This window comes from Thalassophryne amazonica, chromosome 2 (genome assembly GCF_902500255.1).
Source record: "Thalassophryne amazonica chromosome 2, fThaAma1.1, whole genome shotgun sequence".
Classification (NCBI taxonomy): Eukaryota; Metazoa; Chordata; class Actinopteri; order Batrachoidiformes; family Batrachoididae; genus Thalassophryne; species Thalassophryne amazonica.
In genome coordinates, this window is record NC_047104.1 from 157,966,095 (window position 1) to 157,984,645 (window position 18,551).

The window sequence follows — 18,551 nt, forward strand, 5'->3', positions numbered from 1 at the left end:
GGGATCAAGGTCCATCATGTTAACTTGACTGACAACCGGAGCCGGCGAGCTGAATGGAAGCTCCTCCTATTTGATGACGCGCCGGGGCGAATTTTCGCAGCAAAAGCAGAGCGACACACCCGGCGAAGGAGGCGTGTCCGTTGCCACGCGACCCCCACAAATTTATAGCATCTGATCGCGCCCGGTGTGAATGCAGCATTAGACTAATAAATTTGCCCAAAGCGATTTTAATTCTTACTGGCCCATACGGGCCAGTGAAATATGAACTTCACTGGCCCGTGGTGGCCCGGAACGTGTAAAAAAGGCCACCGGGCCATCGGACCAGTGCTATTGTCGAGCCCAGCTTTGTCTTCCCTGCATTTTATGACTCAAACACGGAGCGAGTTGCTGTGCTCCATTTGTTGTGGAAAGCTGACAAATGTCGCCAGCGGCGCGTGCACATAAAAAACAAAAACAAGCAAACAACAAAAAACACTGGCTGCCACTGCAGTTCCTTTTCTGAACCCGGGAGAGGTCACTTAGTGATTTTTTTTTTCTGGCCATGATAGTTTGTGCACGTTTTCCTTTAATTGAGCCCTCGAATTAATAAAACATGCACACACCCCCGCCCCAATGACCCTTTAATTGGAGTAAGAAAATGGATGGATTAAGAAAGGTAGCCCCACTCCACACAATCAAAAGCCTTCAGGGTCCAACAATATTAAAGCTACTGAGATATTGCAGGTTGACGGATTCTAAATTGTATTAAGTACGAGGGCTGTCCATAAAGTATAGGTCCTTTTTATTTTTTTCAAAAACTATATGGATTTCATTCATATGTTTTTATGTCAGACATGCTTGAACCCTCGTGCGCATGTGTGAGTTTTTCCACGCCTGTCGGTGACGTCATTCGCCTGTGAGCACTCCTTGTGGGAGGAGTCGTCCAGCCCCTCGTCGGAATTCCTTCGTCTGAGAAGTTGCTGAGAGACTGGCGCTTTGTTTGATCAAAATTTTTTCTAAACCTGTGAGACACATCGAAGTGGACATGGTTCGAAAAATTAAGCTGGTTTTCAGTGAAAATTTTAACGGCTGATGAGAGATTTTGAGGTGACACTGTCGCTTTAAGGACTTCCCACGGTGCGAGACGTCGCGCTGCGCTCTCAGGCGGCGTCATCAGCCTGTTTCAAGCTGAAAACCTCCACATTTCAGGCTCTATTGATCCAGGACGTCGTGAGAGAACAGAGAAGTTTCAGAAGAAGTCGGTTTCAGCATTTTATCCGGATATTCCACTGTTAAAGGAGATTTTTTTTAATGAAAGACGTGCGGACGGGTCCGCGCGTCGGGACGCAGCCGGCGCGGCGGCACAGGAAAAACACCTCCGTGTTGATAACCATTTGTAAAATCCAGGCGGCTTTTGATGGCTTTCAGTGGAGTGAGTATATGAGAAATTGTTTAACAGGCAGGACATGTTCCAACTTGTCCTTAAGGCTTTCAACAGAGGTGTTTTTCCTGTGGCGGAGCATCGCGGCGGCTGCGAGCCGACGCGCGGACCCGTCCACATGTCTTTCATTAAAAAAATCTCCTTTAACAGTGGAATATCCGGATAAAATGCTGAAACCGACTTCTTCTGAAACTTCTCTGTTCTCTCACGACGTCCTGGATCAATAGAGCCTGAAATGTGGAGGTTTTCAGCTTGAAACAGGCTGATGACGCCGTCTGAGAGCGCTGAGCGACGTCTCGCACTGTGGGAAGTCCTTAAAGCGACAGTGTCACCTCAAAATCTCTCGTCAGCCGTTAAAATTTTCACTGAAAACCAGCTTAATTTTTCGAACCATGTCCACTTCGATGTGTCTCACAGGTTTAGAAAAAATTTTGATCAAACAAAGCGCCAGTCTCTCAGCAACTTCTCAGACAAAGGAATTCCGACGAGGGGCTGGACGACTCCTCCCACAAGGAGTGCTCACAGGCGAATGACGTCACCGACAGGCGTGGAAAAACTCACGCATGTGCACGAGGGTTCAAGCATGTCTGACGTAAAAACATATGAATGAAATCCATATAGTTTTTGAAAAAATTAAAAAGGACCTATACTTTATGGACAGACCTCGTAATCATCTTAGATTTTAACGGTGTCCATTTTCTTCTGTTGATGCCTGTTTGATCAGGGGAGATGCTGTTTGGGAATACTGATTCAAGGTACAGGACTAAAGGTTTGGGTAGCAAATTAGACTCTACATTTAGCAGACTGATGGGATGATAAGACACAGGACAGAAATGGACTGCATTTACGAGGTCCGTTAGAAAAGTATCGTACCTTTTTATTTTTTTCAAAAACCATATGGATTTGAATCACGTGTGATTGCATCAGCCAAGCTTGAACCTTCGTGCGCATGCGTGAGTTTTTTCATGCCTGTCGGTTGCGTCATTCGCCTGTGAGCAGGCTTTGTGTGAGCAGTGGTCCACCCTCTCGTCAGATTTTTATTGCGAATAAATGTCTGAACGATTTGGAGCTTTGCTGCATCAATTTTTTCCAGAAACTGTGAGAGACCTCCAGGTGGACACCATTCGGAAAATTCTGTTGGCTTGCAGGGACGATTTTATGGGGATTACACAGATTAAGGAGTGATCCAGTCGGTTTAAAGACCGCCCACAGCTACTGAGAGCACGCAGCGCTCCGATCGACAGACTGAATCAACCAGATCATTTCCAACGTGAAGGCTTTGTTGATCTGGGACGTCATCTGACTTACACAAAAATGGCAGGAGACGTGGACATCAGTACTTTTTCAGCACATTCCACTGTTACAGGAGTTTTTTTTTTATGGAAAGAAAAGCGGACGGATGTGCCACCGTGCCGTTCATGGCGTGGCACAAAACCACCTCCGTGTTGATCTCACAGGACGGCTTTCAGACGGCTGTAGGTGGGTTTTCAGTCGTGTGACTAACCGAGAAATTGTGGATGAGCCTGGACATGCCAGAACATGTCCTGTGAGGCTTCATCACGGCGTAGCTTTGTGCCATGCGGCTCCACCGCGATGCGCGGAATTCCTCCGCATGTCTGTCTCAATGTGCCGAAAAAGTGCTGATGTCCACATCTCCTGCCATTTTTGTGTAAGTCAGACGACGTCCCGGATCAACAAAGCTTTCACGTTGGAAATGTTCTGGTTGTTTCAGCCTGTCGATCGGCGCTCTCAGCAGCTGTGGGCGGTCTTTAAACCGGCTGGAGCACTCCTTAATCTGTGTAATCCCCATAAAATCGTCCCTGAAAGCCAACAGAATTTTCCGAATGGTGTCCACCTGGAGGTCTCTCTCAGTTTCTGGAAAAAATTGATGCAGCAAAGCTCCAAATCGTTCAGACATTTATTCGCAATAAAAATCCGACGAGAGGGGTGGACCAGCGCTCACACAAAGCCTGCTCACAGCTAGGGCTGTCACGATTAGGAATTTCTGGAGACGATTGTCAGACAAATAATTGCGATTGACGAATATATTGTATATATTTTTTCTTTTTTTCCCCCCTTCTTTATATTCTACCATTGTAGTATAATTACACAACTCTGGAAGAACGTTTGGCTTCTGTGAGTGGAGAAACTGGAAATGGTGCAACATTTTTATTTTTATCTTCATTTTACATACAGTCCCAACTTTTTCTGAATTGTGGTTTCTGTTGCATTTCTGAAATTGTTTCTCCTCATCAGTCACGTTTTGTGCTTAAACACTGCATTAAGCCCATATTGAACAAATAAATACCTTTGGAAAGTAACAGCTGTTAAAGTTCAGAGTTCTCACCTGCTTTTTGTGATCTGTGCATCTGAACATCACCACAGCTTCTCCATGTCAGGGTTTTTTTTTTGTGGCTCAGTTCATTCATATATTCTCACTGCGCACTGAACGTGTCGTGCTTGCATTCAGGAATCTCCCTCACCCACCCCCTCCCTCGCAATCTGCAGCCTGTTAACTCCGCGCGCGCGCACACACAGGCACAGACACACACACACTGACAGCTCCGCATTTTAGACGGCTTTTGAAGGAGACGGCACTGTTTTAATCGGCCGTCAGCCTCCTTGTTATTGTCCCGCCTTAAGACGAGAGCGAGGCTGCAGCACAATGACGTCAGATTCTGAGTTGTTTTATGCTTTGTGGATAAAATAAATAATTCACGGTAATCGCGAATATGAAAAATTATCGCGATTGACTAATATTGTAATAACTGTGACAGCCCTACTCACAGGCGAATGACGCAACCGACAGGCGTGAAAAAACTCACGCATGCGCACGAAGGTTCAAGCTTGGCTGATGCAATCACACGTGACTCAAATCCATATGGTTTTTGGAAAAAAAATAAAAAGGTCGGATACTTTTCTAACAGACCTCGTATATACCGCTTTTCCATCTGTATCAGATGCTCAAAGTGCTTTACACATCAGTGCCTCACATTCCAGGGGTCGAAATACATTTTTTAACCTACTTGCACTGGTGCTAGTAACAAAAAATTACTTACACCAAAAAAAAGTTACTTGCACAACCAAAAGTCAGTCTTATATCAACCTTAAACCTCCTCCTCCGATGTGTCAGACTCTTCCTCTCTGGGGAGAGTTTGGAGAGCAGCAACAGCAGACAGTTTTTTTTTTTTCACGTGCACGCGCGAACAAATTGTCCAGGAAGATTATTTTATTTATTAACTACACAGATATATAATAAAACAAATGGCAACTGGTTTATAACACAATTATGACAGAGTTTGAGGGGAGAGACAGCGAGGAACTATGGAGCCCTGGAATTGTCATCACAAAATGTTTTGCATGTGGAGAGAATGTGCGCTCGTTTTATTATATTGTGCGCACGTTTTAAGCATTGTTTGAGTAAAACAAGGGCACGATCTACTTAAACGTGGCCACAATTTGTAAAACATGCACTCAATTATTCAATATTGTCTTGACACAAAAATGTTGACCACTGACTACAGAGAACTCCAGCTGCCCAGCATGGCATCATCTGGAGGATGATGCCATGAAAAAGGATGCTGAGGGTGAGGCGTCTCCCCTTCGTGAGGATGACGGCAATTTAGGTAATTATGGAGTTCATGCACACTCGAGCCTATCCCAGCAGACATAGGGCCTGAGGGAGGGTACACCCTGGACAGGACACAGTCTGTCACAGGGCCACATATAAACAGACAAACATACACACCTGCGCACACACCTACAGTCAATTTAAAGTTTCAAATTCACCTAACCTGCAAGTCTTTGGATGTGGGAGGACGCTGGAGCACCTGGAGGGAAGCTACCTTTTTTATACCTTAGACAAACTCCGTTTCAGTCATAAATTTATCACCTGCCATAGGTTTATCATCACACTTTGTTCTAACCCCACATCACAAGATAATGCAAGATGGCTCAAAACAGAGGGTTTCTCTCTCTGCGGGTGACAGTTTCTTATCAATCTCCAATTTTCTTGTATCCGACCGACCCTGCTGCAGTTGCCACAAGTCTTTGGTATCCATACGGGGGGGGGGGGGGGGCACACACAAACAAACAAACCCTTCATTCCTTCTCTATACCCAGGACTCCAATCAATGATCACAGCCTCTTCTCCCCCAGTTGTTCCAAGTGAGGATTACAAACAGGGACATACCCTTCTCCACTTCACAGAAAATTCTTTGTAAAGTCTGGTGGATTTTGGCCACGGGAGCGTGGGATGAATGGGACCATTTTCATATCATCTTTCATCGTTATTGTCAAAGACACCTTGAAATATTGTATTGAGATATAACTAAGTCTGTAAACATCCATCCCTTCTGGCCACAGAGCATACCCTTCTCAGAAATAACTCATTTACACCCGTTTGTAGCAAACCTGCCTTCTGATTAATTACGAAAGTAGTTTGTAGAACACTCGTTTATGAAAAGGAGTTGCAGCACTCCAACTTCCTGCTGTGCGGTCATTCCAGTGTGGAAAGGCTACATTTCTCAACAGCCAGGTCTCAATCGCAGCCAGTGTGCTGTAACCTCGTAACGTTACTATGGAAACCAGACTGTTCCTCCTGCAAGTCAGGATGACATGACAGAACTGGCTTCCTTGTGCATTATGTTACACAGGTGTGTTACTGTGGCCCAGTATGAGAAACAACCAGTGTTTTTCAGTGTGTGCACGCTTTGGAACACACAGGGTCAATCAAGAGTAAGAACAGTTACTTTAGTGCAACAACCACACAAAAGGTTAACACCACTCAGTAGTTACAGCTTGATGCCAACAAGGACAGCAAGAACTTCACTGGTCCCCAACTGCATCTATGAAATAAAGATTTCAGAACAGAGTATGCAGTGGCTCTTAGGGAAATTTTATAGCATCATTGTTCAGATGATTGAGAGAAAAATGGAGCCAGATTCTGACTTTTGCCCTGTAAAGATAAGAATAAAATGTCTAAAGCAGATCTATGTCGCCACAAGGAATTACTCAATTCCTGTCTGACTCAAGAGCCATTTTGCCACAAGGTTGTGTTACTTGTGCAGGAATTTCATTGTCTGTCACCATTAGTCATGTCCAACGAAACAACCTTACTGCCTACAGACCTGTACAGTGTGTTACCAGCACACTAACTACTTAGCCACTACGCTGTATTCAATTCCACAAAAAAAAAAAAAAAAGTCTCTACAGCATGACAATTAATATATACGTACATCTCAAAGCCAAAACAACAGCATGTGCTCCCTTAAGTACAACAACTACATAAGGTCACATTTCACAAGGTGGACAATAATGTGTTACACGGGCCAAAACTACTGTTTTAGTCTTTAAATTTTAATGTGATTCACCTTAATATTACCTATTAAAACAGTGTGGTTCAAGCTCAAATCTGTTTTATTGGGGTAAGTGTATCCACTAAGCCCACCAAACGTTTTGCTATTTTTCCTACATATTGACATAATTTGTAAGTGATATCATTTGTTAAAGGACAAGATTTACCCATTATCTGAATATTTAGTAATCAGTTGATGTACAAATCCAAAGACACAATTAAGAAATTTTAAGGAAAAAGTCTGGAATTGGCTTAATTGGTACCACTGAAGCCCATGTGTGTTCCAAATAAGCTCGTAACATCATTTACTGATAAAATAAACTTGTTTAATGCAATAATTAATGCATGAAAATATAATCAATGCAATATATTTTATAAATGGCAGTGAAAATGTTTTTAAAAAATCCCTTTTGAACAAGATCATCTGAATAAATGACATACATGACAAACAGTGCAGTACAGAACAATGAATCGGTTAATTTAGTTTCTTTATCTCTCTGTCTGTCGGTCTAGTACAGTAGATCAGTAATTTAAAGTCACACAGTGAACTGTTAAGGTGCCCTGACACTTGCACAACTTTGATCCGTGCACTTGCACGACGCACATCGTCGTGACGATCCCACCTGGACGTTCCCAGCTGGACACCGTGCTTTGTTCCACTGCCACGCGCTAGATGCTGCATATATAAAAATTATTTCATAGCGGATTAATCATTTTTCCTCAGAGTTGGCTGTTGAAATCGCCTCTAATCGCTTCCAGAATCGCAGAGGAGCGTTCCAGCAACAGCTTATTTTAACTCTCTCTCGTGCACTGAATGGAGTGGAGAATGCATTTGGAACAGTCCAAAAAAGAAATAATTTGTAATGCTCATATTGTAATAACTTGGTAGGACAGTTGCATGTTCATTCCTTCTTGTGTGCAGCTATAAAAGCATATTTACGATAGATTTAACATCTCAATTGTTCAGACGAGCTGCGCTCTGATGAGATGCGCTGACGCAGTCACTTGCACTCACACGCAGTGTTTTTGAATTGTTTGCGAAATGCGTCAACGCGTGATGGAGAGTTGGAAAATTTCAAAATTTTCTTTGCGCACATGCACAAAGCCACACACGGTTTACAATGAGTTTAGCTCTTGTTTACTCTCGTGCACGGCAGAGTGTGTACAAGTGCGCGGATCAAAGATGTGCAAGCGTCAGGGGGCCTTCACTTTTAAACACAAAAATGCATTTAACTTGTAGTTAGGGATGGGTATTGATAAGATTTTAATCAATATCAATACCATTATTGATTCTGCTTATCGATCCGACTCATTATCAATACTTTCTGTGAATTTTCTGTGTACCAAAAGTAGGTTTTACAGGTTTTCTATGTCAATAACATTTTATTGAGTCTTAAAGTAAATAAATATGAAATTGGTCACTGGATCCTTAAACTCTGGACATAAATAAAAATAAAATCTGTAGTTTTTGTCAAAACCATTTCCATTCAGACGTTAACGGCATGATTGTCTCTCCATACATCTGAGCTGAACTCAGCTGGCTGTTGGAGTCTGCAGGTCAGCACCATACAGTCTTGGGCTGTTGCAGCAAAGGATGTCTCATTTTGGGATCGAAGCACTGCTTCATTGGTTCAAGGTTCAAAGCAGAGCCGCGCTGCAGAAATGGTTGATTATAGACCCACTGCAGGGTTTGTAATCAATGCAGAGAAAAGATCATTGTCCCGACAAACACTCTCAAAACAACGGCCACTCTGAAGGACTGATAAGGGAATCGTTAAGCAAAAAGCCTATCGATATCGGTGGACTGAATCATTTTTTAACAATACCCAAAAAGAACCGGTTCCCAATACCCATCCCTACTTGTAGGAGAGGAAATTCACTATTGAAATACAGGGTTCTAGCTAGGATTAAATTTTAGTGTAGTGGTAATGTCGAGGGAGCAAAGCGACCGGGGGGGGGGAGCGTTTGAAAATTCAAGCTAAAAATTGTCCATTCTAGGGGTACCCAAAGGGGAAAAGCCAGGTACGACAGCCCAAGTCCCTTCATCATGTGGGGGCATCATGTGTTGAGTGGGCATTCTCATTCTGGGTTAGCCAGTACATGGCCCTCAGTGAGGCAGTCGGAGTCCGTGGACATTTTTAAGTCAAGACTTAAAACATTTTTATTCTCTTTCTTATGAGTAGTTTTTATTTTCTTATGTTTTTAATTAGGTATTTGAATTTTTTAATTTTTATTTATTTATTTATTTACATTTTTTATGTTAAACTGTTCTGTGTGAGGCACCTTGAGATGGCTTTTGTTGTAATTTGGTGCTTTATAATCTGATTAAATTGAAATTGAACAACATTTTATTGAGTCTTAAAGTAAATAAATATGAAATTGGTTACTGGATCCTTAAACTCTGGACATAATAAACTCTACATGGTGGATCCTTGATCTCTGGACATAAACAGAAATAAAATATGTCAGACATTATTATTGGCATGAATGTATTTCCATACCTCTGAGCTGAGCTCTACAGATGTGCTGCAGGTCAGGTTTATAAAGAATGCGGCACGTCTCATTTTGGGAGGAAAAAATGTTTTAGTCGATTGTAGTTTATTGTCTGTATTGCAACGTTTGTAAGAGGTGTCATTTTATTTAAAGCGGTGATTCGTTTTGAAGTTATTAATTCCGAGCGGACTCTGTCTCGGCAGAGAGCCGCGCAGCGTTTGAAGCACGGAACGGAGAACGATTCTCGTTTCTCGAATGCAACAAGACAAGAGTCCCAGTTAGTGACTTTAATCCACATAAAAGTGACTCATGATATTTTAATGGCTTTCACAGGAGTTAAGAAGTGGACTTACCGCTTCTGAAGAGCAGTGAATCAAAGAGCCACGAGCCATTGAATCAAAGCATTGCTTCATTGATTCATGCTTCAAACTGGAGTCGCGCTGCAGAAACGGTTGATTACAGACACTGTATTGAAAATCATAACGGTCCAAAATAAAGTGTAATGGGCCGTAACGGAAGTTTGCGCTAGCTAGAACCCTGGAAATAGATGAAGTGGACTTAAATGGAGCATACTGGGCTTAAAGTAGACCTGCATTGAAATAAATGCAGTCAGACCTTTGGACCAAAAAATGACATATTTACACATAAGATCCTTCTGAATGTAGTAAAGTAAATCTGCAAGCCCAGATCTGTCATTCAACGGAGAAATCTTCATTTAAAATGAGAAATTTACAGCTAAAATTTAGCCCTCCGCAAAACTGTCAACACATCCGGGCCGCTGCCGAGACGTCAGGGAGAAGACCCTATCCCAGCATGCAACGCGTGCGCCAACTGTAATTTGTGGATTTACCTCAGTTTGCATCTGCACCTTTTTACTGTCTTATACAGAAGGATCTACTTTTTTAAAACTTCATATTGTCTTGCGGTACACTTGGTGAGTACACATTTCTTTTATTTGTGCTTGAAAATTATTTTTGGGGACTTTTTCATATGCCCGTTAGATTTTCAATGCGACACCACTCAATCAGTCTTTCGCCTCCGGTGTTACCGTCGCGGGGTACAGAGGCGAGACCCGCAAAGAATTCAAGTCATTAAAAAGATATAAACCTCTCTCAGAGGCCACGGAGCTCTGATTACCGAGACGTGCGGCACTGCGGATTTTGCAGCAAGAAGTCTGTCCTTGTGAGCAACAGGCGTCACCGGGCGCTGCGCATCAAAACGGCGAGCGTAGTCTCTGGACTTGTGCCAAGTTGGCTGCACCTCCATTCAGTAGACAGAGCCGTGTCTGCGGCTGCACAGCAGACACGGGGGTGTGAGTGGCCTGTGGCGGCATTTAACAAGCACATGCACTCCGTAAGCGCATCGGAGGCACTGAGAGCGAGGCGTTGGGGAAGAAGCCCGCTGTTGATGTCGCCGCTGATCTGAGCATGCAGAGCTGTATCTCGCATTCATTGCAGCTTACTTTTGGATGTTGAAACCAGGATGTGTATAACAGTAACATTACTAACAGATAAAATCAATTTCAATGCGGGATCGGACTGAAAGCGCGAGCGCGTCATCTTGTCCCCGACGTCATGGAAATGATCCGGATATACAAACTGTTTTCGTGGAGGGCTAAATTTTAGCTGCAAATTTGTCATTTTTAAACGAAGATTTCTCCACTGAATTACAAATTTGGGCTTATAGATTTACTTTATTGCATTCACAAGGGTCTTATAAATACATATCAGCTATTTCTTTCTGAAATCTGAATACATTTATTTCAATGCAGGTCTACTTTAAATGCTTCCGCCGTGAGGAACGCTTAAAAAAAGACAATGCTTTCCTTTCAAAGTGTAAGATATGCTCACAAAACAATGCATGAAGCTTTAATATAGTTTGCATCAAACATTACAGCAGTTACTACCGTACACACATTAAGAAATATAAAGATCTGTCACGGAATATTAGCATGTGCTCGCTGTAATTTGCATGCATTTTGATGGGATGTACCATTTAAGACCACCTTTAAAAAAAAAAAAGTTAATTTTGAAATTAATCAGTTCCACAGAACAATTTATGATGTATTTATATAAAATTCAATGTTAAATGAATAACAAAATGCTTAATATTTGTAGCTGACAACCTTAGTTCTTGTGGCAGAGTATATTAACAGGGTCAGACATGTTAGCATGAGATCAGCTTTGTTTGCTAGTTCACAAAACTCATCTTTCTATTTGAAGGGAAATTGTATAATTTGGCAAAATACTATTTATGTATAAATCAAAATTACAGTACATTTACCCCTATTTCGACATAATAGTCATGTACTTACCAAAGATGTGGCTGGAATTTGCTGAAAATGAAATGAAATCTGACGGGTCCCAAAACACCAAAGTTTTTGGGTGTCTTCTTGTCAGGGGTCCCGAGACTGTATACTTTGGGGTGGGGCTAACTCAACAATGGGAAATGTGATTTGTATAAAAGTAGCAAACCATTTGACTATATGAAGTAATAGATGCCAAAACATATATTATCCTTTTTTGTAGTTGGAGTTTAATGGGTACATTTACCCTAAGGCTAAAACCAGTAAATTACATGTTAAAATACAATGTAAATGTGAAACTTTAAAGCTGTTTTTCCTTACATTTTTACTTTTCTGTAAAATGTCTCCATCTTAGAGTTTGTATGCCATTTACAGAATTAACTGATAAGGTCAGGTCGGTGGAGTGTCCTTGCCTCAAGTGGAGGAGTTTAAGTATCTCGGGGTCTTGTTCACGAGTGAGGGATGGATGGAGCGTGAGATCGATAGACGGATCGGTGCAGCATCTGCAGTGATGCGGTCGCTGTATCGGACCGTCGTGGTGAAGAGAGAGCTGAGTAGGGGGGCAAAGCTCTCGATTTACCGTTCGATCTACGTTCCGATCCTCACCTATGGTCATGAGATTTGGCTCATGACCGAAAGAACGAAATCGCGAGTACAAGCAGCTGAGATGAGTTTCCTCCGCAGGGTGGCTGGGCGCTCCCTCAGAGATAGGGTGAGGAGCTCGGTCACTGTGGAGGAGCTCGGACTCGAGCTGCTGCTCCTCCATGTTGAAAGGAGTCAGTTGAGGTGGCTCGGGCATCTTTTCCGGATGCCCCCTGGAGGCCTCGCTGGAGAGGTGTTCCGGGCACATCCCACTGGGAGGAGGCCGCGGGGAAGACCCAGGACACGCTGGAGGGACTACATCTCTCGGCTGTCTTGGGAACGCCTTGGGGTTCCCCCGGAGGAGCTGGGGGAGGTGTGTGTGGATCGGGAGGTCTGGGCGGCTTTGCTTGAGCTGCTGCCCCCGCAACCCGACTCTGGATAAAGCGGAAGAAAATGGATGGATGGACTCTGAATCTGACGTCGTCATGCTGTGCCATCAGCAGCTGTATGCAGCGTTGCAGCCTCACTCACTCAGTTTCCCTCTTGTCTTGGTCAGATGGTTAGCGAGGCCAGGATAATAACATGGAGGGTGAGGAGGTTCTGGTTCCAAAGCCACATACCACGGCACCGCTGTGGATGCATTTCAGTTTTACGCCTAACGATAAGAGAGAGCCCAGTAACGTGGAGGAAGCGATATGTAAACTTAGGCACAAAAAAGTGCCGGTCAAGCGCTAACGCAACAATATCTATAGACCCACCACCCACAGCAATATGCCGAACTTGGAAAGACCACACCAGCACAATCGCCAGCCGGTCCAACAGCAGCTGGTGCATCCTGTCAACTGGCTCTTGACGAATGTGAGTTTGCTTCAATGCTTGCCTTCTTGCAGCAGACTGATCACAATACATCCTCTTAAGGAATGGAGAAGATACTAATGTCTTTGTCTATTTCTTGATGTTCAAAACATCATTAAATTGCTCTTATTATACTACGATAGTAGAATATAAAGAAGGAAAAAAGAAAAGAAAAAAAAAGACAATATATTCGTCAATTGCAATTATTTGTCTGACAATTATCGTCTCCAGAAATTCCTAATCGTGACAGCCCTAGCTTCAATAACATTATTTTTAAATAACGTTTTTCTAGTTTGTTTTTTTGTTTGAGCAAAGACAGTTACTAGCACGCTCTCACGAATGCCACTAGCTTAGCTTATCCGGTTGTTAAGCTCTGATGTAACGCATCACGTGATAAATCTGTTTCCAGGTCCAAAGACCTGCAAGTTTACAATTAAAGTTACGTCTGTATGATCCTTTCAAGGATTTACAGTTTAAGTTTAGTTTATGTGTGCGCAAACCTCCGTCCCTCCCTTCTCCACCTCCATTAACCGCATTTGTTTGTTTCTAAGGTAATAAAAAAAAAACTTTTTACTTTTACTTTAGATATTATGCACAGGTAAAATATACGAGGTCTGTGATAAAAGTAACGGACCTTATTATTTTTTTCAAAAACCATATGGATTTGAATCACGTGTGATTACATCAGACATGCTTGAACCCTCGTGGGCATGCCAAAGTTTTTTTTTTTTTACGCCTGTCGGTTACGTCATTCGCCTGTGGGCAGTCTTTGAGTGAGGAGTGGCCCACCCTCTCATCGTTTTTTCATTGTTTAGGAATGGCTCAGAAACTGCTGCTTTGTTTGATAAAAAATTTTTCAAAAACTGTAAGGCACAACTGAGTGGACACCATTCGATAAATTCAGCTGGTTTTCGGTAAAACTTTTAACGGGTGATGAGAGATTTTGCTCTGGTAGTGTCGCTTTAAGGACGGCCCACGGCGCCTGACGGCGATCTGCGCTTCGAGGCGGCAGCGTCTCACCGTTTCACGTTGAAAACTTCCACATTTCAGGCTCTGTTGACCCAGTAAGTCATCAGAGAACAGAGAACTTTCAGAAGAAGTCGGCATGAGGAGTTTATTCGGACATTCCATTGTTAACGGACATTTTGTAATGAAAGAACGTGCGGGCAGAGTCGCATGTCGGGCCGGACCCGACCACGGGGGGTCGCGACAGAAAAAACACCTCAATCAATCAATCAATTTTATTTATATAGCGCCAAATCACAACAAACAGTTGCCCCAAGGCGCTTTATATTGTAAGGCAAGGCCATACAATAATTACGTAAAAACCCCAATGGTCAAAACGACCCCCTGTGAGCAAGCACTTGGCGACAATGGGAAGGAAAAACTCCCTTTTAACAATAAGAAACCTCCAGCAGAACCAGGCTCAGGGAGGGGCAGTCTTCTGCTGGGACTGGTTGGGGCTGAGGGAGAGAACCAGGAAAAAGACATGCTGTGGAGGGGAGCAGAGATCAATCACTAATGATTAAGTGCAGAGTGGTGCATACAGAGCAAAAAGAGAAAGAAACACTCAGTGCATCATGGGAACCCCCCAGCAGTCTAAGTCTATAGCAGCATAACTAAGGGATGGTTCAGGGTCACCTGATCCAGCCCTAACTATAAGCTTTAGCAAAAAGGAAAGTTTTAAGCCTAATCTTAAAAGTAGAGAGGGTGTCTGTCTCCCTGATCCGAATTGGGAGCTGGTTCCACAGGAGAGGAGCCTGAAAGCTGAAGGCTCTGCCTCCCATTCTACTCTTACAAACCCTAGGAACTACAAGTAAGCCTGCAGTCTGAGAGCGAAGCGCTCTATTGGGGTGATATGGTACTATGAGGTCCCTAAGATAAGATGGGACCTGATTATTCAAAACCTTATAAGTAAGAAGAAGAATTTTAAATTCTATTCTAGAATTAACAGGAAGCCAATGAAGAGAGGCCAATATGGGTGAGATATGCTCTCTCCTTCTAGTCCCCGTCAGTACTCTAGCTGCAGCATTTTGAATTAACTGAAGGCTTTTCAGGGAACTTTTAGGACAACCTGATAATAATGAATTACAATAGTCCAGCCTAGAGGAAATAAATGCATGAATTAGTTTTTCAGCATCACTCTGAGACAAGACCTTTCTAATTTTAGAGATATTGCGTAAATGCAAAAAAGCAGTCTTACATATTTGTTTAATATGCGCTTTGAAGGACATATCCTGATCAAAAATGACTCCAAGATTTCTCACAGTATTACTAGAGGTCAGGGTAATGCCATCCACAGTAAGGATCTGGTTAGACACCATGTTTCTAAGATTTGTGGGGCCAAGTACAATAACTTCAGTTTTATCTGAGTTTAAAAGCAGGAAATTAGAGGTCATCCATGTCTTTATGTCTGTAAGACAATCCTGCAGTTTAGCTAATTGGTGTGTGTCCTCTGGCTTCATGGATAGATAAAGGTGGGCATCATCTGCGTAACACCTCCGTTGGAAACCTTAACGGACAAGTTGGAACATGCCCAAGCAGTTAAATAATTTCTCAGTTACTCACTTGTTGAAAGCCATCAAAAGGCGCCTGAATTTTACAAATGGTTTTCAACACGGAGGTGTTTTTCCTGTCGCGGCGCACACAGATTTGCCGAGTCGTCACGGAAACGACTCGGCGAATTTGCGTGTACGTCTTTCATTACTAAATGCCCTTAAACAGTGGAATGTCCGCATAAAGTCCTCATGCCGGCCTGTTCTGAATCTTCTCTGTTCTCTCACGACGTCCTGGGTGAATTAAGCCTTAAATTAGAATTTTTCAGGTCGAAATAGTCCGATGACGGTGCCTGGAAGCGCTGCGCGACGTCCTGCTCCGTGGGAAGTCCTTACAGCGACAGAAACACCCCATAATCTCTCATCAGCCGTTAAACTTTTCATCGAAAACCAGCTTAATTTCTCGAATAGTGTCCACTCGGATATCCCTCACAGGTCCAGAAAAAAATGTTGATAAAGCAACGCGCGCCATCCGCAGCGGCTATTCAAAGAGATTCCGACGGGCGGGGTGGAGCACTCCTCACTCAAGGCCTGCCCACAGGCGAATGACGTCACCAACGCGTGAAAAAACTCACGCATGCGCACCAGGGTTCAAGCTTGACGTAAAAACATATGAATCAAATCCATTTATTTTTTGAAAAAAATAAAAAGGACCGCTTTTTTCATCACAGACCTCGTACATGTCTGTTTGTTAACATAAAAAAATATTTCTTCATAATTTAGAGTGATTTGGGGATGTTTTACAAGGCTGGAAGGGATTAAAATTATTTTAGTTATTTTCAATGGGGGAAATGTGTTTGAAATATGAGCAGATTGGCTTACAAGCTTGGTCACGGAACAAATTAAACTCGTAAATCAAGGTTCCACTGTACTACTAAAATGTAATTTTTTTATGCTTTTCATCATGTTAATAACAGACTGCATCCATGAGACCCTGAAAACTTGCTAAAACAAGTATTACCAATGATCTGTGTCTGCTACATTTAACCTGCGTGGAATTTAATAAATGCAAACTGAATTTCAGATGTCTTATATAATATATATATATATATATATATATATATATATATATATATATATATATATATATATTACTCTAGAACAAAGAGGACAAACAGTGTTGTAAAGGAGAAGAAACAGAACGTTAAAGTGCAAACTTCACTTTCCCCCCGAACGACAGGAACAGGAAGCGATCGCAGCTCACAGCAACTCCCACTGAAAATAATGGAGAAATGACTCGAGCTTCTGGCATTTTTACATAAAATAAATGCAATAACAACGTCTAAAAACCCAGTTAATATATCCAGGAGAGTTTTAGGCACAATATACAAAGAGTTTTATGTTGCAATGTTAATGCTGTTGTCCGTGTGCAACAGTTTAAGTGCAGCCTGATCAGAGCGTCTCAGTGCAGTTCTCAATGTTAATGTTAAGCGCGCCTTTTTTATTTGGACCCAAAGTTGAAAATCACATGATGCATTACATCACATTTAACAACTGGATGACAAGCTAAAAGTGGACGCTCTCGTTATGGCCGAACAACTGTCCAGTTTCTGGGTATTCTGTGTTAGTACGCGCCCGCTGCCCGACGTGCTTGATGAATTCCTGCGCAAAAAGTACTTCCCCGCTAATTGTGATATATTCCTGTGAGATAATGAGTATATCTCATCTAAATTAATTCTAAAATTTACCAGTAATAAAATTATAAAGATAACTGAAGTTAAGTTTTAAGAGTGGTCGTAATACATATTTAAGAAACTTAAAGTTTATGAGCAACTTCACCTGTTATTGCTCAAACACATTGTAAACACTGACACAGTGGGGTTTGATGCTGAAGAATTCAGAAAGATACAAATGTTTTGATGACCATTTATTTACAGCTGGCGATAAAAGACTTGGGTGTTAACTTTGTGTTAAAATCAGAGCAAGAAGCTGCACTGAAAGAGATCAATCTGGGACAAAGAGACACATTGTGTGTCTGTGTCATTCCAATGAGAGCGGCACAATGAGCAGGGTGGACAAAGTAGCCCAACGAGCTCAGTCTGTGGGCGAGCAGATATCCCACAAAACAGCAGAGATGTGGGTCCAACGAGAGCAGCACTCGGTTAACCTTTAACTAAAAAAGAAAAATAAACTCCCCCATACAAACATATACACATTTTATGAGTGTGGAAGTTGCAGTTTGTACGTCAATCACACACCACCAGGTCGTTATTGTAAAAAAAAGATCTTTTTTTTCCTTAATAACTTACCTGGTTAAATAAATGTTAAATCAAATCAATCAAATCAATACATACATAAGGGGTTCAAAACACTTTTTTTTAAGACATGGACTTCGTGAGAGCCAAAAATCACCTACACATTAAAACCAGCCGACTGTAGTCATCTGTGTGTTATCTGTGTGACTGTGGCGCTTATTGATGAGCAGAATACACGTTATTGACTTTATCGGCCTCCCGTGCGCGGTCATAAACAAACCCCACGGCTCTTCTTCCGGCTTGCTAACTAAGCGGCTAACGGTAGCAACGCGGTTTTACCGTTAAAGTCTCCGGTGTCCGCCACCACCACCGTGTGCTGCTTCAGCTGGCTCAGCGCAGACTCCATCCTCCTCCGTTTGTCAGGAGACCCAGAAGACATGTCAGATACTAACACAAACCCTTTTATACCCACAAAACACGTGAGGACACGACGAATGACAACACACGGGGACGCGCACACCACCAGGAAGAAAATCCCGGTTGCGCGCACGGGAGGAGTGACGTAACAGGAAATGGTCACATTATTCTTATTAGGGCCCGAGTAGGAAAAAGTCCTACGAGGACCCTGTTGTAATTGCGCTGTTTATTATTATTATTATTATTATTATTATTATTATTATTATTATTATTATTATTATTATTATTATTATTATTAGGGCCCGAGTAGGAAAAAGTCCTACAAGGACCCTGTTGTAATTGCGCTGTTTATTATTATTATTATTATTATTAG

General features: G+C 42.4%; 1 protein-coding gene across 1 annotated transcript in view; it reads right to left on the reverse strand.

The window, feature by feature from the left end:
- The window catches only part of taldo1 (transaldolase 1), a 49,115-nt gene extending 30,813 nt beyond the window's left edge, over nucleotides 1–18,302 (reverse strand). Inside the window, exon 1 of the mRNA XM_034164033.1 lies at nucleotides 18,101–18,302. Within this exon, the coding sequence (XP_034019924.1) occupies nucleotides 18,101–18,200 (100 nt within the window). The 5' untranslated portion in view covers nucleotides 18,201–18,302. The remainder of the gene's footprint in view (nucleotides 1–18,100) is intronic.
- Nucleotides 18,303–18,551: the final 249 nt, after the last annotated feature.